Consider the following 24,789-nt stretch of genomic DNA (forward strand, 5'->3'; position numbering starts at 1 on the left):
CTCTCACATGCTTGCCCGGGCCTCATTCTCCAGCTCGGTGCGCTGCTTTTTCGCCAAGACCTCGTACAAATTGGGAACCCGGTACCGCTCTGCGGCCGCCGCCATCGCCGCCGCCTCAGCTGCAGCCGCATCCACGGGTTCGCGAAGCAACGCCGGGGCAGCGGTAGCACCTTCAGGGAAGGGCGGCACCCACCCGGCCGTCCCTGCACTCACGACCGATGTCCCGTTTGTAGGTCCCAAGACCGCTGCATCACACTTCGGCAATCCAGCAGCAGCAGCGGCAGGACCAGCAGAAGGAGCGGCAGGCGCAGGTTTCTTTTGCGGTGGCGGTGGAATGCGAGATGACGGCGAGGAGCTTGAGGGTTGCTGGGTCATCGTCAGCTGTTGCTGCTGTTGCTGTTGGTCCGGCGGGCAGGAGGACGGAGAGGGAGGAAGCGGCAACGTGGCCGCGAAAGATTCCGCTGGTTGGACGCTCCCGCTACATATGCCATTCCCTTTGACAGTGAACCCATTGGCATGCACTCCCGTGCTGCCGTTGCTGCATCCGGCTCCCTCCGCGGCAGCAGCAGCAGCGTCGCCGGCGTCCGGTGCCATCGCTGCCAGATGTCCTTCCGCGGCCCCGCTGTGCATCTGCACCCGGCTGTCGCAGCCACTCTCACCGCCACTGCGCATTTGCGCCCGGGGCTGCTCAGCCACGCTGGTTAGCTGCGGCAAGCCGTGGTCGCAGCCCGCGCTAGCAAGACCCCAGGACCCGCTTATGCCCTGCAGCGAGGTGCCCACATGCACGCTGGGTATCGCCTCCCAGGGCAGACCTACGAGCACGTTCCGCGAGGCAGGTCCTCCAGTAGCGCCATTTGCTTGCGTTGCCTGCCCAACCTGCTGCTGTGCGGCCACTGGCAGCGAATCGCTGTGAGGATGTGGCTGGGTCGGTGGGTCAGCCAGTCCAAAGTGCGTCGCCATCTGTTTCGGTGACGGAGGAGGGAAAAAATGGCGGTTAAGGAGCGGAGGGATCCATGGGCAGCAACCCTAACAAGACAACTGCACCACATGGCCGTGTGAGGGATGCCGGTCCAACTCCTTTGGCTAAGAGGGGAGCACAGCCTAATGGCACATGTGGATTGTAGAGAGAGAAGTTCTCGTGGCCAGTACTGTATGCACAAAGCAGGCAACAGACTAGCAGCTGCGCTCACCAGTGGGTCCCGGGTTCTGTAACATGGCAGTTTAGTACAGGGCATTACTGTGGGAGCACTATTGCCTTCATCAGAATTCATGACAGGGACATGCAAGCATAACCCCAAACCAAGGCCGCCTACCAGACGCGTGCTTCCCAAACACGATAGGGGCCTAGCAGGCAGCCTTCAGACAAAGTAGTCCAGCACAGCGGCACACTGAACCGCAGCTGTAGGTGGCCTACAGCCGAGCATCGTGCGCCGCTACATAACCCGTCAACATCAGCACTCTCCAGCGCCTTCCGCCACACTTCACTCCTCTGCATTAGTTGCCGTTATATCAAGTCCCCCATTCCACAACACCCGGAAGCCCTCCTCCACATCCTGTTCGCCCATCTCTCGGCGGACCACCCGGACTCGATTACCCTCCGACCCACCTGCGCCAGGTAGTGGTACGAAACGCCCAGAGAGTTTGCGGTGCGTGACCAGTCCCACTCCCCCCCCACGCTCCCAAATAAATGCCGCTGCTTTAGGTAGGCCATGAGCACCTGCGAATGCAAATAAACACGAAGACACAGACAGAACGACAGACAAACAGGATCACAATTAAGAAGACAGCGAACATCAGGCGGGAAGGCTGGAGCCCTGGCGAACTTGTCGATGAGCTTGCTGGATGAATCCATGATGAGGTCATCAGACATACTTTCCTGTGCATTGCTGTGCGGATAATCTCGTACGTTTAAACCTTTCAGGTGTAAGATTTAAAGCAGCTGCTGCTGCAGCCACTGGGAGATGGCGCCCTGGGGCAACAGAGCACACCTGAAACACGCGCGGGTCGTACGATAAATACGGCCTGCCATAGGAGTCCCGTGGCAACTTGCCGTACTCCTGGATTAGCGTACGGTACAGCTGACTACCAGCCGCCTGCATCTCCAGCACCGCGCGTTCAACATGTACGACCGTGCCGTCAATGTTCAGCTCCAACACTGGTGGCACCGAGCCGCCACCACCACTACCACCGCCTCCACCCATTGACGCCGCCGTTGCCACTGCTGTCCTACCGCCAGCGCCCACCACAGAAGGCGCCTCCACGGGCCCCGTACCGGCACACATCTCTGCAATATCCATCGTTTCGCTGGGGTTGCACTGTGGCGGCGGTGCAATCGTGCCGAAGGGAAACATCCACCGACCATGGGCGGCGGAGCTGGTGTGTGTTGCAATTGTGTCCTCACCTGCCGCCACTGCTGGTGCCGACTGGTACGCGCTACTCGGTGCCAACAGAGGATACTGCACAACGATTTGGACACCCGGCAAAGCCAGACGCATGGCGCCCGGCGAGGTAACGGGAGAAGGCTGCGACGGCGGAGGGGGCGCTGCCGCAGTTGGCAGCGACGGCGCAATCGTCGTGTACTGCTCGGCTGGGCGCGCTGGTGGGCAAGCCCCAGAGGCCTGATGTGCAGACGACTTAGCTTGCCCAACCCCAAATGGCGAGCCTATGGTTCCAGCCCTTGGAGACACCTGGGCCTGCTGCGGCTGTGGCTGTGCTTGTGGAGGGAAGAAAGGCCCCGGAGGCGATAGACCTACGGCACGCAGCTGTGACGCGAGCGCCTCTGCCACCAAGCCATTAACAACGGCCCTCAACTTCTCAACAAGAGCGGCTGGGTCCACAGTCATACCGGAAGTGGGGCTGACCGGGTGCAGCTGCGGGAGATGGGGGACGTGGGATTTTTGCGATGTTACAGGTTGGGCTGACAGGGAGCAGCCGAGGGATGAACGGCGCCTGGATACAGCCAAGCGGCAAGTAGCTACAACTCCCATCCAATAGGAGGGGATTAACTACAATGGAACACACAGCGGATTGTTGCGACAGTTTACATAATCGTTAATGAAGCACCCGCCCACATGGGCATATCGCAAATACCTTGCTATCCGACAATGCCACAGGAGCGGGGACACCGCCAGCGCTTGCGGGAAGAGGGTTGGTGGTTGCATGGCCACTGGGCCCGGGCGACACCGCCTCCCGATTTTGGTACGCCGCAGGCAGCTCGTCTGATAGTAATGCGATAGACATAGCGCCACATGTGGATAGCACCGAGGGTACGAGCACAGGGCCGGACGAGAGTGGAACCTCAAGGCATGAGGATTGGGTGTAATAGGGACACACAGCGGCCCGATGTAAGCACCCACGTGGCTATGAAATGATGCGGCTGATTGGCGACACCCCAAAACACGGCTATCCATTACTGGTCGAGATGCCGCAGCACCCGCTGGAACTTGGTTTGGAATCTTTAATGCTAGAAGGTACATTAAGGATTGACTTGCCCTTGGGAACGGCAGCGCTGGGCCTTCTGGGTACCGTGACCGGCGGTTGTGCATGCACTGCATTCTTTTCAAGCTTCAGTCGCTGAACCTCTGCACGCAATTTTGTGATCTCCGCGTGAAGAGAAGCTGCTCCATCGGACTCCTGATTAAGCACGGGCGGCCAAGTCGGTGGCGTTGCTGACCTGTTACTATATCACCACACCACGATGCGACGCACCTCTGGGCTGGAAAGCTGTTTCCTTAGCAACTGTATCTCACGATCTTTTGCATCTATTATGCACTGCAACTGAAGCAGCTGAAGTTTTATGTCATCTAAACCAGGTGCAGAATGTTTATTCTCTATCGCAGGTTCCATAACTCAATGTTCGTTTTGACCGACGACACGATCAAAACCTCTTACATAAACCTTTATATTATGAATTTCCACTTGAAAACGGCCTAGATGATTCAGATGATTCAGCTGTCGTCAGCTCCGTACAACCTCTCTTTTAGAACAGATATGCGTCACAGCGTCGGATATAACCCCATTATACAGGCGAAGAAGCATGTACCAGTTGACAACACCTAACGTAGATAACTCCACGTGCAGAGCACTGTAGTTTGAGAATGAGGTCGGGCAAACCCCATACGTGCTTACTGTCTCACGCTTCCTTACCACGCTCCAGCCACACTCACACCATCACCCATGTCAGCCCGTACAGTACGGAGCACTTAACCCCGCGCTGGCAGCACTATCCAGCACTTGGAAGGTTGACTTTATACAGCATGCCACCCAAAACGCGTTGTCGCGTTGTAAGTTGCGACCGTAAAGTCCTTCCCAGACTGCACGACTAATAACTTGATAATCTCGTGATGCCCTTTCATCCAGCCGGGGTGGTGAAATCGACATCTCCGTCCAGAACTCTCCAGTGGCCACGGCAGTCCTGCGTGTGCTTCCCAAACAAAGCCAGGCCCAGCATCACCTCCGATCCAGGTTCCTACCTCGGCCTTTGCAGCCCTCTGCTGATGCATATCCAAGTCCGCGTAACTGCCTCCTTTAAAGCATTACCGTCAACGCTTCCTAAATCACATCAGCAGCATTGCCACTCAAACCTAGCGTCCCCCCGACTCACAATTATAGCCACCGCGACTCGGCTCCTCGGCGGCTCATAGCGCGGCCCCCGCCTCTTCGAGCCCTCAACTTGTGCCGATGGCTGGTCCCGGCCTGACGCTTGCTACCGCTCCGAGGATGTGCTCGCCAAGATGCGCTCCACCACCGCCGCCTCCAACAGCTGCGGCTCCACGCAACGCTCCGTGGCTGGGCAGGTGGAGGCGGGGGTAGGAAGTGCAGGAGGGGGGGACCAAAGGGATGAGAGACTTGGAGTCGGGTTCAGGCATTGGAAGTAGACAGGAGCAAGGAAGCTGTCCAAGTCATGGAGGCGCCAGATTGCAGCGGAAACTCCTCTAAACCGAACGCCTTCATCGGAGAGGCCCCCTTTTCCGATGCCCCTCCCTGCTGCTATTCTTCTGGTAACGCAGGACAGGCGGATTGGCAGGTACCCACCCGATAGCACCACATCCTCCAGCAGCTGCTCCACCACAGCAGCACCGTCGCCCTTGCCACCGCCACCCCGCAACAAAAAGCGGCGCAGCTGCGGACGTAGGGAGGCCACGTCCAGCTGCAGCTGTTGCAGACCGGCGCGGCCCAGAGTCTGAACGAGTCGCACCCGGGGAAGGCACAACCGGCATTAGTATGTGCACCGGACTTCGAGACGGCATACACGGGTTTGGCCATGAGGGGGCTGCTGGCCGCATGCGGCGCCACACCTATAGCGGGTCCTCTTTTCATCCTTGCTCAGTGCCACCAGACCCTGGTGTCAACTCCCGCCGCACCTCAAGGCGGATGCTCTCAAGCAAGCTCTTGAGCGCCACGCTGGCAATCGCGGCCAAGATGGCCGGAGAGGATAGCGGCACAGAGCCCGTCATGTGCACCTGGCAGGGCCCAGGGGGCGGGAAAGGGGGAAAACGTCGGGTGGTGGATGAGTCACGGAAAGGGCACGGAGGCCCTCGGAACTACAAGCAATAGCATGTAAGGGACAAAACACACGACGAGTGCTAATATGAAAGAGGTTAAACATTGAAGGGACCTTTCATAGAAGGGCTGGCGCATGTGTCACGTGAGCATCAAGTATCCCAGGTAATGGACCCCGCGGATGCAGCACGTGCTGCTTGTACCGCACTCAACGTGTTGCCTATACTGGACGCTAAAAATTTAATACGCAAGGCTGCCGTAGCAACGAGAAGTGTTTCCCTGTCCCTCTTTAACCACAGCCCCTCCGCGACTCGTAATCATCCCCTCCTCCATTCCCAGCCTGCCCGCTGCACCTTCTCCCGGAACAGCTTGGCCACGTTACGTTCCACGGCGCTGGAGTCACCACCGGCAAATGCACTGCTGCTGCCGTACAATGCACCAGCTCCGGCGACCACCGGATCCCGATGGTCTGCATTATTACCCCCGAGCGGGGCAGTTGGGTGGGGGTTGGGGGACACTGTAACCCGAGTGTGTGTATGTATGCGTGTCTGTCTGTCGGTAAGGACGCACAAGGATAGACTGAGCCCGAGGGATAAAGCGGATAACCTCCGCCACGCAGACTTATGGTGGGCCACGAAACAACGTGCACCGCCATGATGTGGCGTGGATACCTGGCGCTGTTGCAGAGACCAGGTCTAGGTGTCCATGTCTGCTGGGTCCGCAAACATGGGCAAAGCACGCCGTCGCTCTAACAAGCTGCTGGACAAAGACACTAAGGCAGCCAGGCAAGTCCACAATTAAGGCGGCGGACATTTGCAAAGGGCTGTGGTGCCCCACCGTCCCTTACGCGACTTGGTACGTATTCCCCCGGCCCAGGAAGCAACCAACGGAGCAACTAGTACCGATTGCTTGCCATTCACACCCCGGGCTCCAGTCCCCTCTCCATCCCCTCCTCTCACCCGCGCGTCCCGCTCCATGTCCTGATGGCCCCAGATCGACCCCCGGCTCGTCCAGTAGCCCCGCCGCCTCCGCCTCCACCCGGGAAAGCCGTTCCAGCAGCAGCGAGCATACGGGCCGGGGACCCCGAGGCTCCTTACACGTCATCCAGCTCACGGAGGCGGTGGACCTACGAGGCAGGAACTCAGGGCGGTGAGCTGGGCTAGGTGCCGATAGTATGGCACGATGCAGCGAGGTTTTCAGCACGGAGAGTGCTGAAGCCGCCGCCACCTTACCTCCTGGTCGGCAGTAAAATGGAAGACGCCGCCTAACGCGCTCTTGAGATGTGCACAGCTGCGCGCACGCTATGGGCTTTGGGCGAAGTTGAGCTCCCATCCGCCGGTGCTCCTCCCTTTCCCCCTGGTCCCCGGTGCAACCCACCAACCCACCTGCGGACCATGACGCTGAGCTGCCTTCCGTGCATCTCCGCATATGCCAGTACCATGGCGGAAGAGGCGGCGGACAGCCGCCGGGCCACCTAACGGAAAGCAGCGGGACCGGAGGAACAGGGTGAGTCCTGGGAGGTAGAATATCGGAGATCGTGGAAGCAAGGGTTAATAAGAACGGCTAAGTGCGCGCCGTGTAAGTCAACTGTTATTATGAGAGTAAGGCGTCGTTGGAGGCCCATAAGGTGTAATGTGTAGATTCGCGCAGGGCCATGGAGGCGGACGCTGAGGTCCTGAAACTGGCGCTGCACCGCACTGCGCGTGCACGCTGGCATGCGTCTCATCGTATGCATGCAGTGGTGCCGTCCTGTGTGGAATGAAGGAAAAAGCATTCGAGGAGAGAGCATCGTGGCCTTAAACGCTCCTTACCTCGCCAGGTACAAAGGACGGTGGCAGGTCGCCACCACCGCCGCCGCCACCGCCGCCAGGGCCCCCAGCGCTAGCGAACGACGCCGCAATAGTTTCCATGACCCATGGTACCATAACCTGTTCCAGAAACTTGCACAGCTTGGCCAGCAGCAGCACCAGCCCTGCAGTTATGAGGCGGAATTGGGAGGGGCACGATTCAGCGCACTGATTGGACAACGCAATCCGCATTACCGGCATGCTGATGTAGCCTGAAGGTGCAGCCACACGTATGTCAGGCCCCTTCCGTGCCACCCCAAACGTGTACCGGACCAAACAGCCTTCAGGAAGCTACACAGCCAAATCCCGATGCAAACAAAATCTGATGGGAAACCAGCGCAATCCAGAGCAAAATGTCCCTCAATGCAACGCCACACATGTGTTCGGTGCTGTTCATGGGCCTCTGAAACCCGGTCCCTCCCTTACCTGGCTTGACTAGCTCCTGTGCCGCACATGCCGCGCCTCCACCGGCCCCCGGGGGTGGGCCCATCAGGTCGGGACCGCCGCCACCGGGGCCCGCCAAACCAACCCCTGCTGCGCCACTCGCCTTCAGCGCTTCCCGCATAAGGTCGCCGCCGTCGTACCTGACGTGCATATTGGGGAGGAGCAATGCTGTGAGTGCTGCGGATTGTAGAGCTTGCGGCAGCATTGCAGGCTTTCCGGTTGGGAGTCGCAGACTGTGTGTCATGCACAACATGTGGGCGAGCGTGGCCACTGGACGCCACCAGACGCCACAGGAACAAGTACCTATGTCGTCCATATTTTGCTGCTCTCCCGAATCACGAGTTAAGGATGGGTAATAGGGCCCTGCCGAATCAGCAGTGCCATTTTTATTCGGATTTGCCTTGTTTCCATTGCTCCCATTGTAAGGTCCCGCGTCACGTTCGTCCGTTTCTCTCAGGTCTGTTCCCCCGTCGCGCTTGCCTACCTGAGCGCCGCAAGCTCAAGGGAAGCCAGGAGCAGGCCCCCGAAGAAGCTCTGCAGGCCCCCCTGGACCAGGTCCACCCACTGGTCACGCCACGAGGCCAGCAGCCGGGAGCCGCCCGCAGATTCGTAACCGCGAAGACCCTAACAAAGAACGCATAGGCAAAGTATGAAGATAGGAGGGCCCTGAGGTTCAGAAGACCAGAAGGGCGTTGACATAAGCCTCTACCAGCCTCAAGGATGAAGGGAAAAAGTTGCGCTGGGGAGGACAACCGCGTCGCTTGCCCGGGTAGAGCCGCTGTTGCACGTACAGCGTCGTCATGGCAATGCTGACCTGCAACAACATTTTCCCTGTTTCATTGCCTGGCCGAGGATCCTTTCCTCTGAACACAGCCTGGGCCGCAGGGCTCAACTCTGTGCACGTCCCTCCCTTTAACCGCCCTAACCGGGCCCCAAGGGGCCCTTCATTGCCCCTGACTCCCAAGCGCCCCAAGCTCCGCACCTGCAGTAGCACGGCCAGACCCCGCTGCAGCAACTCCACGAGGTACGCACTGCCCTGCCGTAAAATGGACCCTGGACCGGAACCTCCGCTGCTGGCCGAGCTAATACCAGCGACACCGGCAACTCCCTCGGCGCTCTCCGCCCCCAGCGCTGTACGCACCGCCACCGCCGCGTCAATGACACGCTGCTTCAACGCTGCAAACGACAAGGTTACGTGCTGCTGGATGGCAGCCTGTCTCGGGGCGGGAGAAGAGACAGGCCCGGCCGCGACCCGGGAGGACCGGCGGGAGGTTAGAAAACGCGGGCAGGATATTGTTAAGGTTGCCACGGTATGCACCGACAATTTTCGGACCTGCGGCAATAAAAGCTCCATGCATAACCTTTAGTGTCCCGTTTTACCCCGCCCCGCAAGACCGCACAACCGCATCTTACCATTTGCAAATGGTGAGACCCATCAGTTTCCCTTAGGCCGCATCCCGCCCCACCTGCACCACCTCCAGCGCCCGCTCCTTGAGCTGCAGCTCTGGCAGATGCGTAGCCAGCAGCCCTACATCAGTGGACATCGTGGACAGAGCCAGAGCAATGGCCTCCGCCCCCCAGTCACTGCTGAGCTGCTGCAGTGCCGACGAGCTGACGGACAGCACGGCGCTGCTGCCCGCCTTGCCCGCCTCCGCCCGCGCCTCCCGCAGAAGCGATCCACGCAGTACCCCGGCCTTGGCCGCGTCTGTCACCACACGCCTGGTGACATGGCCAGAGGCCGAAGGGAGGGCGTGAAGACAGGGGAGAGCCGCCGGTCAAGTTACATACATCAAGTCAAGTCCGTTACGGAGTCACACCTATGCTGCTTCGGTCCGGGTCAGGGGCCCAAGGGAGCCCTTGGCCAGACGCGCCCGCGCAACTGCCGACACGACGGATAGATGTGTTCAGGAGTTCAGGCCGCAGCACGCTGTCGGTCAATAATGCGAAGAATCTCAACGCGAAGCGGTGCGCTCAAGTTCCGAATCCTGGGAGAGAAGCATGGAAAGCGGACCGGCAGTTCCAGCTGCCGAACGGAGCCACGACCCAAAAAGGCGATTGTGTCTGGGGCAGGCCTACCCACCCCATTAACTCCCCAATTACTCACCTTACAATCCCGAAATACTCGGCGAATAGCTCCCGGGAGAGGGTCACCAAGGGCTTGCGCTTGGCAGCGGCAGCCTAGGAAGTCAAGAGTTGACATGGTCCAACGGGGCGAGACCGGCCGGCAGCGGCAGGCCAGCAGGTCAAGTGTGCATGTGGGTGGATAAGCAGAGAGTTGGAAGGTGTCGGTTCGCACGCGGACACCCGTGACCGTGCATCTAAATCATCAAAGTGAATAAGCCAAGAAATGCACCATGGCAACGAGGACTGGCGTCCGCTGCAGTCCCAGGCAACGGTTATATTGCCAAAATGCGATCCCATGCCCCTAAAACAGCTCCCGTTCCTGCTTCCCAGCACAGTTACAAAAAATAATTGCATTCTCCAGGCGACAGGGCCTATCCAATTCGTTGCGTGTGTAGCCTTTGGACCTAACACAGGGAGCAGGCCGAAGACCACCTGGCCTCCGGACTCAGAATCCCAAGGGCCAGCGGACACCTCTACTCCTGACATGCCTACGAAGGCAGGTTGCAGTGAAAGCACTGACACGCACCTCAGGGCTGTCCTCGGATCCCTCCGGCAGGAAGAATCGAATCACGTTGACGACGGTTTCCTGCGGGACATGAACACCACCGGGTTAAGTTCAGCAGCGGCTCCAGCACCACTCAACACCTTCAAGGCGGCTCGCCGCGTACCTATAGAAGCAGCATATCCCCGCCCTTCTCCCAACATAACTCAGTGCCAAAACCCATCTCGCACGGCAGCGACCCCATCGTCCGCTGCAGACGGCCCTTTGACAGGCGGGGGTTCCTGTCCCCGTGGCCATCTAGACTGCACCATCGCTGTGCCCACCTGCACTCCATTGATGAACTTCTCATCCAGCGCCCGAACGAAGGCACGCAGCTGCGGTGGATTACCGCCAGTCCAACCCCAAGACTCTGGGGCAGGTAACTGCGGGACGGGGCCACACCAAACATTCCGCAAAGGGCAAGAGGTCAGCCCCCATAGGGCACAGGAGACCGGGGAAGGGAAATGGACACTGACCACGAGAGCACATAGGAGAGTGCTCGAAACACGGAACACCCGCTGTTGCCCCACACGGCACCAGGGCGATATCTGCTGTCACGCGCACGCACGGCACCACACGCACCCACCAGGACCGCTTCGACGGAGGGGTAGCAGCGCGGGGGTACGCTGTTAAGGAGCGCGGCAACCGAGCTCTCCATCGCATCCCAGACACTTTCGCGCATCGTAACCCCATATGCCACACACAAACACACACCACAGTGTATTCGCACCTGGGCTTTGGGCGGTGGTGGAACTAGCTGCTGCTGGCCGCCTGCGCTGGCCGCCGCCGCTGCCGCCATAGCGTCCGCCACCATGGCTGCCTCCGTCAGCACCCGCTTGATGCGCGCCACCCGGCCAGAAAGGTACTTGTCCTGCAGTGGATTGCAAGCCCCGCAGATTACCCACATTTGCAGGATAACATGTCGGTGTGGGTGCACATCGAGACGAGGCCGTGCTCAGGGCAAGGAGCCGGATTTCTCACGGGGAATAAGGCAGGCCCTTGGGTGGGGCAGATGCAGCGGCCAAGCCTCAACGCGGCCTTGGATATGGCGCTGTGGTGGCCAAACCCGGGCCCCGTCCGTGAATCCCTTCGAGGCGCTACCACGAGTATGTTCACGCGCAGGATTGCACACGCACCTGCAGTGTATCATCCGGCTCTCCCAGTTTGCGCAGCAGCAGCACACACTGCTCTGCGTCATCCTTCCGCTCCGTGAGCCGCTTCTTCAGCAGCTGCGGGCACCGAGGGAAAGGAGTGTTGCATGGGGGTACGGTAAGGCGGTCGTCCGGGGAAGTGCGGTAGATCTCCGATGCCCAGCGAGACCTCCATCTGAGCCGTCGGATGCGTCTGCATCCGCGCCCACCTGCGTCCCGATGCCACCGAGTTACTAACTAGCGTGCCCGCCCGACCACACGCCACCCGTCCACACATCAGCCCACACAGCCATCCACTCGTCCGCACATCCATGCCACCGGCCACCCAAGGATCTAGCCACCCCCGTTCCCACCGTCGCATGTGCACCAGAGGAGATACTGAATTCCGCGTCCGGCAGCCGTCCTGTATTTTCCATCCCCACCCACCTGCGAGATCTCCTGCGCCACAAAGTCGCTCTCCAGTGCGATCACCTTGAAGGTGCCCCTGCCGCCGTACTTGTGCAGTAGCGGCTGCGCCTCCGCATACAGCCCCACCGCCGTGTCTAGCGCATCTTCCTCCAAGGCGGCTCGCATCTTGCGGGGCAGCTCGAATACCGTCTACAGGAACGCGTAAGTAAGGTGCAAAAATGCCTTGGCCGGTGCCGTTGACCGGGGCACGAATGTACGCGGGTGGTTGTTGTTTAGGGGGCGAACCCTAGGCATGTATATCAGCTGTATTTGGGTAGTATGGCCGCTGGATGACGGGAGTACGCGGTGTAGCTGTAATATGTGCCAGCATACAGCGGAGCAGGCATGAGCGGATCCCTCGTCTCGATCCGGGATGGGGGCAGACATCAGGCAACGTTCAGAGACAACGTCACCTGAGGTAGGTGGTGAAGGATACTATCACACCTGCAGCTTGCGAAGCAGCCGCTGCACCTTGTACAGCTGCTCCATGCTCTCTCGCCGCTGCTGCAGTTTGTTGCTGACAGAAAGCGACTTTTCTGCCACAACGCCTGTGTGGGGTTCGATGGCGCGAGGGAGTGGTGGTGACAGATACGACGCGACGGTACGGGCATGAGGCAGATGCAAAGTGCCACAGGACAAGGCAGAAGGGGGTGAAAGGTGTGTCGCTGAGGTGACAGCACTGAGACCTGTCCCGAGGAAAGGGCTTAGTTCTTGCGAAGCGGGTTGCGCAGGAGATGCTAGCATGTTGCGGAATGGTGGCATGTGGAGGGGCTGGTGTGTATCCAGCGACCGCCTGGACGCTCGGCTGCCCACGCAGCGTCCCCGCAAACCCCTGTAATGCCGCGTCATTCCTTACTTGCTGTCTGCTGAAGTCGCTGCATTTCCCCCTCCATTGAGTCGATACTTGACTTCATTGTGCGGATAGTATCCGTCGCAGTGATAAACTTGTTGTAGTTTTCGTAAACAAGTTGCTGCATATCCGAATCAATGTTTTTTATTTCACGGGCCATATTGCGATGCTCGACCATTAGCTTTTCCAAGGAAAAGATGCGAAGGATGTCCGATGTGTGCTGATCGGCGTTGAAGGTGGGAGTGTCAATGGCTGCAAGGCCGCCAATGTGAACCCCGGACGGGCCTCTTCCAGCAGGTGCTCCTTGCTGGGCAGGAGCACCAGGAGCTGAAGACCCTGGGCCGGCGTCTCCATAGTAGCTCGAAAGCAGGGCCTTGACACGCTCTGATCGCTTAGCATAGTCTTCCCCACTCTCCATCTTCGCTGCTTATTGGAAGAAAGATTGATAAAGCGAGAAGGTCAACTTCTCATGCTTGTCTTGTTCCAGAATCCTATTAGTGTAAATATGGTCAACTTATGTATCCATATAAACTTTGCCCATACTGCACAGGCAACTTTGGTATGGAGTAGCTTGACAGACGTTTGATTCCGTCCAGGCAGAACTGGTCGGTCGCTAACTCATGGGGCTCGGATACATGCCCGCTATACATGCCCCGATCAGGACTTAGTTGTTCCTGCCTAGACCGTCGCGTTCGTTAACCAAGAGCGCGTTGCCGTACATACGCCTTTTAAAACCCACTGGATAGGGGAGCGGGGTTTTAAGCCACTTTGTACGGCAACGGAAATTGATTGGCGTGGTTGTGCCAGTCACCTTGATCTGCTGCTAGTCCTGGAGTTTGTCCCCATAGGTGCTGAACTCTTTGGCCATATCGGTCAGGTGGCCGTAAAAGCAGGTAGGCCAGGAAAGCAGAGCACACACAGGCGTCAAGGCCGAAGCTTGCATCGGACGCGAATTGCTTACGATCGGACGCAGCGGTGGTGAAGCTGACTGCCGACGTATCGTTCAACTTGCCGCGCACCAATTTGCCGCGCACCAATATCATGTCACGCGCAGGTGTCGCGCTTCGTACGCAGGCTAACATCGCCGGCATTCTTCGCGCCTTTGGAAGAGACAGGAGAGACGCACCGGGCACACGCTTGCGCGGGTGGACCTAGCATGCAGTACTACGTTTACATGGGAGCAAAACTTATTAACTTCAATATGTCAAAACATTGTCACCTAATATAGGACTTATCAGTACGGGGGCCGCCTAGCAGTCTCCCTGTGTTGCCAGTCCAGGCGGTATTCGAGCGCTATGATTGCCCACAGCTGCCAGTACCGCGTCCAGACGTCAGCGCTGGAGGGCAGGCAAGAACACGGCCGGCCGTTCATCATCGTCCAGACTAGTACATGAAAAGTACATGAAAAGACGCGATCTGTCCTACGCGTTGTGACGCTCCGCCGTCACAACAACGAACAACCGCAAGCCCTCCGTGCGAGGATTGGACCCAACCCCGAATCAGGGCGACCTCAAAAAACAGCAGAAAAGCCTAAAACGCTCTGGAGCAGCACCACATCACGGAGAGGTTACGGTGGAAAAGCTGTGAGCTGGATTCAAGTGAAGATGTGGGGATTTAGGGGCTAAGGGGGACGCATGCAAGGCGGTAGCATGGTTTCGTTGCACGGGCCGTCTCGGGAATCCGATTGCCACTGCTACAACAGAGGTGAACACCAAACCACCCACTAAAGTCACTTCCGTCACAAACATAAAATGACTTGGAGCGGCCCGCAACGTATTAAAAGTTGGTTCTCCTGGCGCTGGCCGGTAATAAGTGCCGACAGTATCCCAACCTTAGAGGTAGGGGGAAGGTCGGCGCATAAGAAACGGTGTCGACACGGAAGACATCGTCACCGCTTCCGACTTGCAAAGTTGAACACGTCGGCGTATTCGCCGTGACATACATATGCGTGTATGCTAACAACCTGCGCGGCCACAGCAGTTGCACATGCATTTGCCCGCCTCTGGCGTTCTTATTGCCTCAACGCTTCGGTAAGTCGCTTCAATTGCTCACTCTTATTTGCGATATGCTATGCATATGCAAGCACGCTCAACACATACACACAATAAGCCCTTAGAAGTACGACAGCACACCTAGCGCATTAGTAGAGGCGGGCGAACGCTTAGCACGTGGTGGCAAGGACCGAACCGAAACTGCATGAGCACGAGACGAGCACGAGGTCTCTCTCCTCAAAGGGAGTCGGGCAGTTGCGCACGAGTGTAATCGCGCAGTAAGAGATAAGGAGGCGCAACCCGCCCCACCGAAAGGATTTCCTATGCCCCCACGCCTGCACCATGTTCCTGCACAGAACGTGCCTGAATGGGACTTGAATATGAACGCCTAAATAACTCAGGACACGCGAGCGACGCGCACCGCTGGTGTGCACAGGACAGCCGTGCCGTACGGTGGCAGTTGTGAGAAGACGAAGATGTACGACCATTCACCCTGGGTGGCGATCAGGGTGTTTCTGGAGTGTTCAAGGTGCGAGAGATGGTTTCGAGGTGGTGGCCTTGGTGCGATTTGGGTTGCCGAAGCGGATGGCCCATACCCACCAAAGCTCAAGGCCCGATGCATCCAGAGGGTCGTATTTACGTTCTAGGTATTGGGCTCCGAAAACACCTTCCCACGAGATACATGCACATGCAGAGCGGTGCTCGCATCAAGAGAAGTTGCCACGCGATGCCACGCAATGCGTACGACCCACAAAAAGCAATGCGCGACTAAAATACAGCTGTCTCGTACCTGACCAGCGAACCTAGCTACGGCGTACGGGTACGGGTGCCATAGCTGGCCAAATATTATTAAGGAATATTCATGATGCATGATGTTATTTGTCGAGTGTTCATCATGATGTGATCACATCTTCTTACGTTGCGCCGCTGCCGCAAATCACGCCAAAACGTGATGGGCTGGCGGTGTTGATTCCTTGGGAAATGATACCGTACTTCCCACCCAAACAAACAACCCATTGCAGGGGTTCACACCAAGGAGATACAACCATCTCCTGGCGCAACTCTTAATACAAACTGCTGCTCAGCAGCTGCTTGTGCCCATCACATCGCGGGCACATGAGCTACAGAGGGGGCGCCGGTCATGGCTCCGGCCAACCCCACCGCCCCCACGTGCACATCTGCCAACCGTTAGCTGCACCCAACCACCGCACGTGACTACCAGCTTACTTACCTGCTGGCTTCGCAGCAAGGTCACACACCTGAATGCCTGCACCAACGCTGCCTTCAGACCTGGATCCGCTCTAAGCACGCTGTGGGACGACGCTCCGGGAACCCTAAGCCTCAGCCACACTTCCAATGCCCCGCAGTGAGGCCATGGACCGACCAACCTTTCCAATCCCACGGTAATAGATTTCATCCCATATCAACAAATGGAACACGGGACAAATAAGCCTGAACGTCATCATGTGGCAACTCACTGCTTGAAATGATCCCAGGAGGAAGGGCTGCAGCGTGTTCTGCGTAGCGCCCCACTCCACAGGACCTTCCCCTCTTCCGGCTGCAGCCACACAAGTCCGCACACATGGACCGCCTGCACAAGGCCGTATGCCCTTCAGTCAACTCGCACTCTTCCACCCTCACGCGCGCATCCCTCACCCGCGCCCTCCCTCACTCATCCTTACCCGCAAATGCCGATCACGTTTCACTCGCACACCAACCCCAACCTCAACCCCAACCCGGGAGGCTCAACTTGGTCCGCTTGCTCCGGAACCTCAAAAGGAACCCCCATCAACGACACCAATCAACTCTTATCTCCCACAGGGCTGCAGCCAGGGCCGCACCGACCCCCAGTAACTTGTTTAACGCGACGCGGCTCACGGTCGCCTCCAGCCGTAGGGGATGGGATGGGGTAGGGTGCACCGCAGCTGCATGTCTTGTGGTTCCTTGTCGTCTATACTTCTTATCTGAATATGCAGATCTGTGCGAATACTTGTGCACACGGCTTCCGACCCGCGTGGGGCGAACCTCGGCTGGGCCCCTTCCCAGCCGGTTCCTCGGGGGGTTCAGGAGATCAGACCCGAAGCGACCCGGGGGCGTTGGGCAGATCGGCCTCCGCGGACAGGGGCTGCCAGCCAGGGGGGTTCAGGCTGCCACCCACCGGCTGCATCACTGAGCCACCATCGCCGCTGTCGCCGCTCGGATTGAAGTCAGCAGCGTTGGCAGCGTCGTCAGCGGCTGCACCTGATGGCCCAGGCGCGGCGCTGCCGGACCCCGCCACCGGCTGCGCTGTGGGCTGCCACGCCTCCGCTACGGGGCCAACGGGATCCCGCCCGCGTGACGAAGATGCCGTTACTGGCTTGGGCGCTGCGGCCACGTGCTGCTGCTGGCGGCGTCTGATGAGAAGTACGGCTACCAGGGCGACTATCAGCAAGGTGCCCACCACAGAGCCAATGACGATGCCCGCGACCGCGCCGCTGCTGAGCCCCTCCTTGCCGCCGGGCGCCGGCACGGTGGCAGCCTGGATGATGGCGGGGGGTGGGGGCGGGATTATGGATTCCGGGCCCTGAGCCACCACGTAGGCGCCCACGGCAGTGACGTTGCACGTCACGAGGCCGGTCGCGCTGTCGTACGACGTAAAGGCCGCCGGAGCTGCACCGGGGGATAAGCCGGTGAGGCCGCCAGTAAGGGTGGCCGTAGTCGTGTCGTACAGCAGGCACGTGCCGATCTTGGTGGCATCGTAACTGGTAGTTGGGATAGCCAGTGAGATGCTGTTGGCACCGCCGAGTGCCGGCGGCGAGGCGGCGGCGGCGCTGGAGGCCGCCGCCCAGTCCAGCTGTGCAATACCGCTGCGCAACGCCACCGTAGACGGCAGGTTTGAGCCGAGGGCACCCACCACAGTGGCGGAGGATGTGGGGAGGTAGGTGAGGCTGAGGGTGTAGCCTTCGGCTCCGGTAGCTACAGACCCCGCCAGGTATAAAGTGGCGCTGGCGGAGGTGGCCCCAGCGGAAGCCTGTTGCAGGACACGTACCGAATGCAGCCGCCTGCTTGTCAGCAGTCGCCTGGAGGTGTTCGCCGCCACCGGAGGGCCGGCAGTGATACTGGTGGTGGCGGTGGCCGTGCCATCGCTGTCCATGACCTGGACGCCACCCACAGTGACGAACACGTCGTTTCCGCCAGAGCTGACGCTGTCACCTCCAGGGATGGCTTGTGACGCCAAGCCGGCAGCCATCTTTTTTGATGTGGACAGCGTGCCATGCAGCCAGGTCTTCTGCTGTTCTGTGTCCTGGAGCAGATGCCGCCCGGCGATGATACTCAAGAAAGACCTGGGCCTGGCGAGGCCGAACATGATGCAGATCTTGGCGCAAAAGCCCGAGTCCACAGGCTTGGGTGCGGATGTGGAGCCGACGGCGGCGTCCACCAGGTCGCGGGAAGCGCTGGCGAACTTCGCCTTGCTGGACTCGGGCAGCGCGCTGCCGGTGCTCTTGGCCATGTTGGACAACGCGGAGGCAACTTGCTTGGCCTGTGGACATGGGTGTTTATATGGAGCGGTTTCACTTAACTGGACGCCCTTGTGGGTTGAATGAGGGATGAATGGGAGGTAAGCGCTTTCTAAGGAGCTGCGCTGTTTCGCAAGGTTTCGCACGACTATTTTAAAGTCGCTGCATGCACGGAACAAAGAGCCTAATTATAAGGCAGTCAGCTTAGAGAATCCCTGTTCTTTGCGACTGCGACTTATGAGAAGTTTCCGGAATCGCACCCTAATGCATTACAGGTATACTAAAGCGGAATTCGGGTAACTCATAAGCGAAAAATACGGCGTGCAAATTCGCCTGTAACTTTTTACAAACACAAGTGATTAGCTTTCTTCTTGCTTGTGCATGCAGCGACTTATTGTTTGTGCGCCATTGTTTTGGTTAATGAGTTTTGAAGATGCCTACAGCTCCGGCCGATATATCGTCGTGGAAGGGTACCAACTAACCAACCTAGTTGTCGCGCCTAATTAAGACATGCCTAAAAATTAGGACATGCCCTCCATGTGCGCACCGCACCTTGTTAAGGACTGTTAAAGTAGGGCACGCGCGGTCAAGTAAAATGGATATAGCACCAGGGCATCGCTTGACAATGTGTGACAAGAACAAAGACCGATCGCGTACATCACATGGGCCTAATTAGGACATGACCTGAGGTGCTACGATTTGCATACAAAATGCCCACTTGGCAAGCACTTCCATTAACTTCCAGGTTACACGTACAAGCCCATACATTTCCGTACGGACCGCAAAGGGACACACACGTACCTGGTCACCGTCCATGTTGGCGACGTTGGACATGAGTCCCGTCAGCAGCTTCTCGCTCTTGGCCGCGATCATCCCCCCCAGGGCACCGCTATCACTGCTGCCATTGCCGCCGTTGCCCGACGCAACCATCTCCAGCAGGAGGGACATCTGCGCGGCCGCCTGCAGCATAGCTCCCTGGTCGTTGCCCTGCAGTCAATAGACAGCAGGCCGGTCCCTTAGCCAGGGCAAACTGCTTGGCATGCTGCGAGGGTCGTAAGGCTCTGGGAGCTCTGGAGCGACTGAGAGTTCGTTACTGGCGGCTATGGCTCCTATCGTGTTTCAGCACCGGAAAGCCATCTCGTCACCATTGCCATCACCATAATCACCGTCACTATTATCACCGCACGCAAAACTCACCGACACCAGCGAATCCATGTCCACGGATGACAGCGCGTTGCTCGCATTGAAGCTCGCCCCGGGCGGGTTGACCTCCACATAGCCTGTGCCGCAGGTACGAGAGCCCGCACTGTCGATCGCGCAGCCGTATAGCTGGTTGGTGCCGTTGCGCAGGCCTACAATCGAAGCCGAGGACGCCGTTCCAAGCTGCTGCAAAGTGCCAGTTGTCGGGTCGCCCACACCGAACTCGTATCGCAGCTGAGTGTCCACATCGTCAATCAGGCCCTCGGCACGGATGGATGCGACAGCCATGGGGAATGTGTCCTTTCCATCGACCAAGGAGATGCTGAAGCAGGCCGAAGCGTTCGCGGGACTTATGCTGCAGGACGGCGGGCTGTCGAGTGGTACGATTACCGAGGCCATACCGGTCGCACCGTTAAATGTCAAGTTGGCAACGATGGTAACGACGGGCTGAGTAGTAGGCAGGTACGACGAAGGGATGTTGAGCCGTACAACATTGGCAGGCAGGCTCTTGTCACTGTCCGCTGCAAGTCCGCTTAGGCTGGGGATTTGATCGCTGGACCAGGTCACAGTGGAGCCGCTGTACGATGGTGTTGACGGGTATATGTTCGTTGTTGGTTGTAGTTGTTGTCCCGCGCGTTGTCCAATGGGCGTACGTAGGTGAACAGTTGCAGGCGTATCCGCGAGAGGTAGCAGGGGAAATGCGGCAGGTAGGGGCAGCAGGTCATCCCAGGATGGTAAATTTGCAAAAGCAGGCAAAGGCTTCATACAGCATGGGAGGAAATGCACGCTAAGGCAGCGAGGGACCCTGTACCTAATGCCCGACACACAACCGCAATCCCGGACGCCAACCGCCGCAGCACCCACCTGAAGCCGTTGGCCAACATCAACAGCAGCGTCAGACGCCGGGTGACCGGGTGGCCCGCTGCGCAGGAGGCTCCGGTGCACTGGCGTACCAGTGCTCCGCGGGGGAAGTTGTCAGCGGCAGACCGGGGTCGGAAGCGGACCGAAGCGGATGACGTCAGCGGTGACTCCCCTGGCGCCACGGCGGTCTTGACAACAGTTACCGTGAAGACGTGGCTCACGCCGTTCTGAAGCAGCCCCCCAGGAATCTTCCACACACCCGGAATGGAGGTGCTGTCTCCCAGCTCTGCACCCTTGAAACACGGCTCGGGGAAGTCATCACGCCTACATGTATGCACACGGCAGAAAAACGGAGGGCATCACGCACACTATGTAACATGCAACGAGAACGGGAGGGATGGAAATAATTATTCATTCCATGATACATTCAGTCCATGAAACATGAACTGATACAGGGGAAGAGCAAATGATAATACCGCTTGCAGGGGGAGGGTGAGAAAGCCACCATTGTTGAGGACTAACGCAGTCGCTTGGGTGTCCGCCCTTATGAGTTATGGCTCATTCCGGATTTTCCTTCGTGAGCAATTCCCGTTAAAGTGCGTCGTTACGTGGTCGCTAGGGTGCAGTCGGGCAGGCAGGTAGGTCGGGTAGCTTGCAGCCATCTATCATCCTTGCCAACCCCTTCAGCAGTTCCCGCGGGAGCCTGGGCCCGATGAGTTCAAGCTCCCGACCCCCCCTTCTATCCTGGCTTCTAGCCTGCGTCGTTCTCCCCCCTCAACTACCAGCTGTCGGTCCAACCCGGGGCCCGCAGCTGCTGTCACTATCGCTTCCTACCTGCAGCTCCATTTGTAAGCGAGTGTAGCACCCGGGGAGTCGGGATCGTACGAGGCCGTGGCATTGAGTACAATATCCTTGTCGTTAGTGATGTCGCCGTTGGGACCTCTGAGGACGGCTGCAGGTGGCGAGCCGATGGCTGTCATTTCCACCGTATCTGTACCCTCATTGGCTGTGTGTAGGGAGTGGGGGAGGAATGGGAGGGGCAAGGGTTAGACCAGATCCAGACCATAAGGTGCGGGCCCAGATGGCAGCTTTGGAGAGCGCTTTGGAGACATCGGCGCAAGTTCGTCAGGCAAGGAAATCAGGACGCTTCGTGAAGATAGAGGGAGGCAGTAAACGTACCGAATTTGTCGAATGAGGCCCTTGCTTCCAGAGTGAAGGACTCTCCGTGCAGCGCTGCAACCGGGCCCGGAACGTACAGCTGCTGGCTAGTCAGTACAGCATTAGAGTTGTCCAACCAGCCACTTGGTGAACTCCAGCGCCACTCCAGAGCTTGGGCTGCGCACCGTGTGGCATTTCAAGACAGAACACCGGTTATGTAGCAGCAGCAGCGGCTGTAACTAAGGGCACTGGCAGCGGTTATGGCGATGTTTGTGGGAGCAGCTGCCTTCCCCGCCACAAGGGAAAAGACCCCAACGCGCCGTAACACTGTCAGCAAGTCGCACAAATGACATTCCCGAAGCTTTCCCTGCAACCCCCACATCCAATCCAACAGCTCATGTAGGTCACTTTGGGCCATCCATGAGGGAGGAGAGTAAGGGTGTGTGCACCCCCTCAATGCAGGACCGGACTTCATCCACCACCACATCGCCCTCCTGGCTTTATCCCAAAGCCGCCACACTGTGCATCGTGGAACAGCCCTGGCCCGTGAATCTCCGGGTGCCATGCAGGACTCGCCCTAGCCTTTCCGCTTCCAACGTACCTCCGCAGACTTTGCCGGCCCAGGCGGAAACCCTCACGCCCGAGGAGATGCGGAACTTCTGCTGATTAGGGCCCGCGATGCGCACAGTGGGCTTACTCGCCGCGGCGACCCTGGAGAACGAAATGTTCGCAGATGCGGATGTGCCGAGCCAGGACGTGACAGTGACCTGCACAGGCAGACATTCCATGGAATGGACGGATTTGCATTGATTGTGGCTTTTGGTTGGAGTTGCAGTTGGCACGGTGGTTAAGGCGGTTGTGTTTGTTTGTGCTAGCCCACCTAAGGTGCGTGCTGGTGCGAGTGCTGGGTAATGGAGGAATGCGAAGGCTAGAGCCGCCCCTTTATTGCCAAGCGAGCGGATCTAATTTCTGTGACATGTAAATGTATAGCACTCCACCTGAATGTTATAAGTCTGGAAATTGGCACGTTCCGTAACGGCTGCAAATGCGCGGCGGCGTGTGAACCACCCAACCGTTCGGGGCATGGCTTCTATACAAAAATCTCAAGTGACATACTTGCTTTTAAGTTATGTAAAACAAATTAAAGCGCACTTACCATGAGGCGGTAGCTGGAAGAGGGCAGGTCCCTCACGTTGTTCGCGGTGAGGCCCAGAACCAGGCGGTTCCTGTGCAGTGCAAAGCGGGGAGTGAATCACCATTTCAATCTTTCACAAATTAGCATCGGAGGCGACGTATGGACAACAAACGTCACGCAACATGAAGCACAAACTAACACAGCAAAGCTAAATTAAAAGCAGCCTTGCCTCAAATTGGTCCTGGCGTTGACTTGCGTCACAACGGTCTGCAGAATCGCGCGGCCGGCAGTATCGCCTTCAGCCGCGACCGACCAGGTCACTTCATCCCACGTTGAACGCCCCGACGGGTCAACGGATGCCGATGCGTCATAGGACGGCGGCACAGTCGATGCGACGCCGAACATGTCGCTCTCGCTGCCAGCGCAAGGCGGCACAACTAGCAGGGGTCCCGTGATAGTCGCCGTGGGTGATTCGCATGAGCTGCAACCTTGCACCTGATTGCATGGAAGGGGGTGGGTGACAGGAATGTAGTGCAGCGGGGTTACAGGGAACGAGCGAGGAGATGAAGGACGCGGGGAGGGGCAGGGAGGTCTGGGTTCAAACAGCCACGGCAACAGAAAAGCCAAGCCTGTGAAAGGGCGTGGCACGTTCTATGCGCTTGAGCGAACCAAAGTCTAAAGTCGAACTTACATGCGGGAAAAGCGAAGCGATTTGCGGATACCCGGAAATGTGGGTTCTACACACACGAGCAGGGCCGGTCCGTTTGTCCGGTTGGTATGCGCTCATGCACACACACCTGGAAGCTGCCGCTGAAGGGAGTCTGGCTGAGGGCACCAACCAGAGCGGTGTTGCTCGCCAGCACCAATGTATCAGTAGCCTGCGGACGCAGTACAGGAACAGCATAGGAATCTCAAGTGTCCCAATCTCCCGCCCGTTTCCCAGCCTCACGGAATAAGATCCCCCAGATCAGCGGCAGTCGCAATACCAAACGCACCCGCAGTGTTGCCGAGGCAGGCAGCGTGACCGTCAACGTCTTGAATGACACGCTGCAGAGCGCTCCGCTGCCCCAGCCGCCCAGCTTGCTCATGGAGGCGACGTTGAACAACTTGTTGCAAGGGATACGTGTCAGCGGGCCAGCGGCCGCGCTGAGCTGCGCCGTCAGCGACCGCCCATCGTTGGCAAGCTGTGCCGCCTCCACCGTGAGGGACTCGGGCGTGCAGCGCCCGCTGCAGGTGGACAGGACGATCGCCTGACGCACCTTTTCGCAGGTGTACACCCGGCAGTTCTGCGTGGCTATGCATTTGCTCCCGACGTCACAGCCCGGTGAAGCCACGGTGGGGTCGCATGCATTGGCACCGGCATTGAGCTGCTCGAGCTGCGACTTGGTAGAATCCAGTTCGCAGAAAGCCACACACGACCCGAGATCCTGGCACATGTCCACACCGCCCACACAGGTGCAGTTCTTGGATGGGTTGATGTCCGGAATGAGGCATACCTTTCCATTACCACAGTTCGAGTTCGAGAAACAGCTACTATTCGTTGGGCCAGGGCTGCTAACTAAGGTTGTGGACAGGCCGCCCACGACACCCTCCGCAGCACACAGGTCCAGAGCCCCCGTGAGCGTGGTGCCGTTGGACGAGATGGACGTGACGTTAAGACTGGTACAGTTGGCCAGCCTGCATGTTCCGATCTTGGTGCAGAGTACGCCAGCACGTGCAGCGATGTTACTGCCGGAGGAGGCGCCGCTCAAGATTTCCAGCGCGATTCGGCTGCAGATCGTAATGTCATAATTGAGGGCGCATTGTGCCATGAATGCAAACATGAGTGCATACGGAGAGCGGTTCGAGTTTGCGGCCAGTGCTCGGATTACCACAGGCTGGATGTCCTTGAGGCACGCAGAGCACGCGGTGCAGGGATCGGTTGGCGGTGCAGGTGGCCTTGGGGGCGGATTGGGAGGTCGGATGGACGGTGAAGGTGGGCGTTGTGGTGGAGATGGTCCGAGAGGTGGGGGAGCCATGGGCATTGTCGCAGGCGGTGGAG

General features: G+C 58.6%; 2 protein-coding genes across 2 annotated transcripts; both read right to left on the reverse strand.

Moving 5' to 3' along the window:
• Positions 1 to 3: 3 nt before the first annotated feature.
• Positions 4 to 3,846, reverse strand: VOLCADRAFT_103307 (uncharacterized protein; the record flags this gene model as incomplete). Its single annotated transcript, XM_002947182.1, has 4 exons — positions 4 to 960; positions 1,607 to 1,717; positions 1,989 to 2,870; positions 3,709 to 3,846. 4 exons carry the CDS (start codon positions 3,844 to 3,846, stop codon positions 4 to 6), a joined length of 2,088 nt encoding a protein of 695 aa, XP_002947228.1.
• A 4,427-nt stretch (positions 3,847 to 8,273) lies between these two features.
• VOLCADRAFT_120427 (uncharacterized protein) lies at positions 8,274 to 18,243 on the reverse strand (the record flags this gene model as incomplete). The annotated part of the gene is made up of 15 exons (XM_002947183.1): positions 8,274 to 8,417; positions 8,776 to 8,829; positions 8,935 to 9,006; positions 9,260 to 9,361; positions 9,410 to 9,512; positions 9,898 to 9,971; positions 10,444 to 10,503; positions 10,743 to 10,841; positions 11,189 to 11,329; positions 11,595 to 11,687; positions 12,036 to 12,206; positions 12,501 to 12,604; positions 12,913 to 13,213; positions 15,319 to 15,390; positions 17,056 to 18,243. The coding sequence occupies 15 exons, from the start codon at positions 18,241 to 18,243 to the stop codon at positions 8,274 to 8,276; spliced, it is 2,778 nt and encodes a 925-aa protein (XP_002947229.1).
• Positions 18,244 to 24,789: the final 6,546 nt, after the last annotated feature.

This window comes from Volvox carteri (genome assembly GCF_000143455.1).
Source record: "Volvox carteri f. nagariensis unplaced genomic scaffold VOLCAscaffold_5, whole genome shotgun sequence".
NCBI lineage: Eukaryota > Viridiplantae > Chlorophyta > Chlorophyceae > Chlamydomonadales > Volvocaceae > Volvox > Volvox carteri.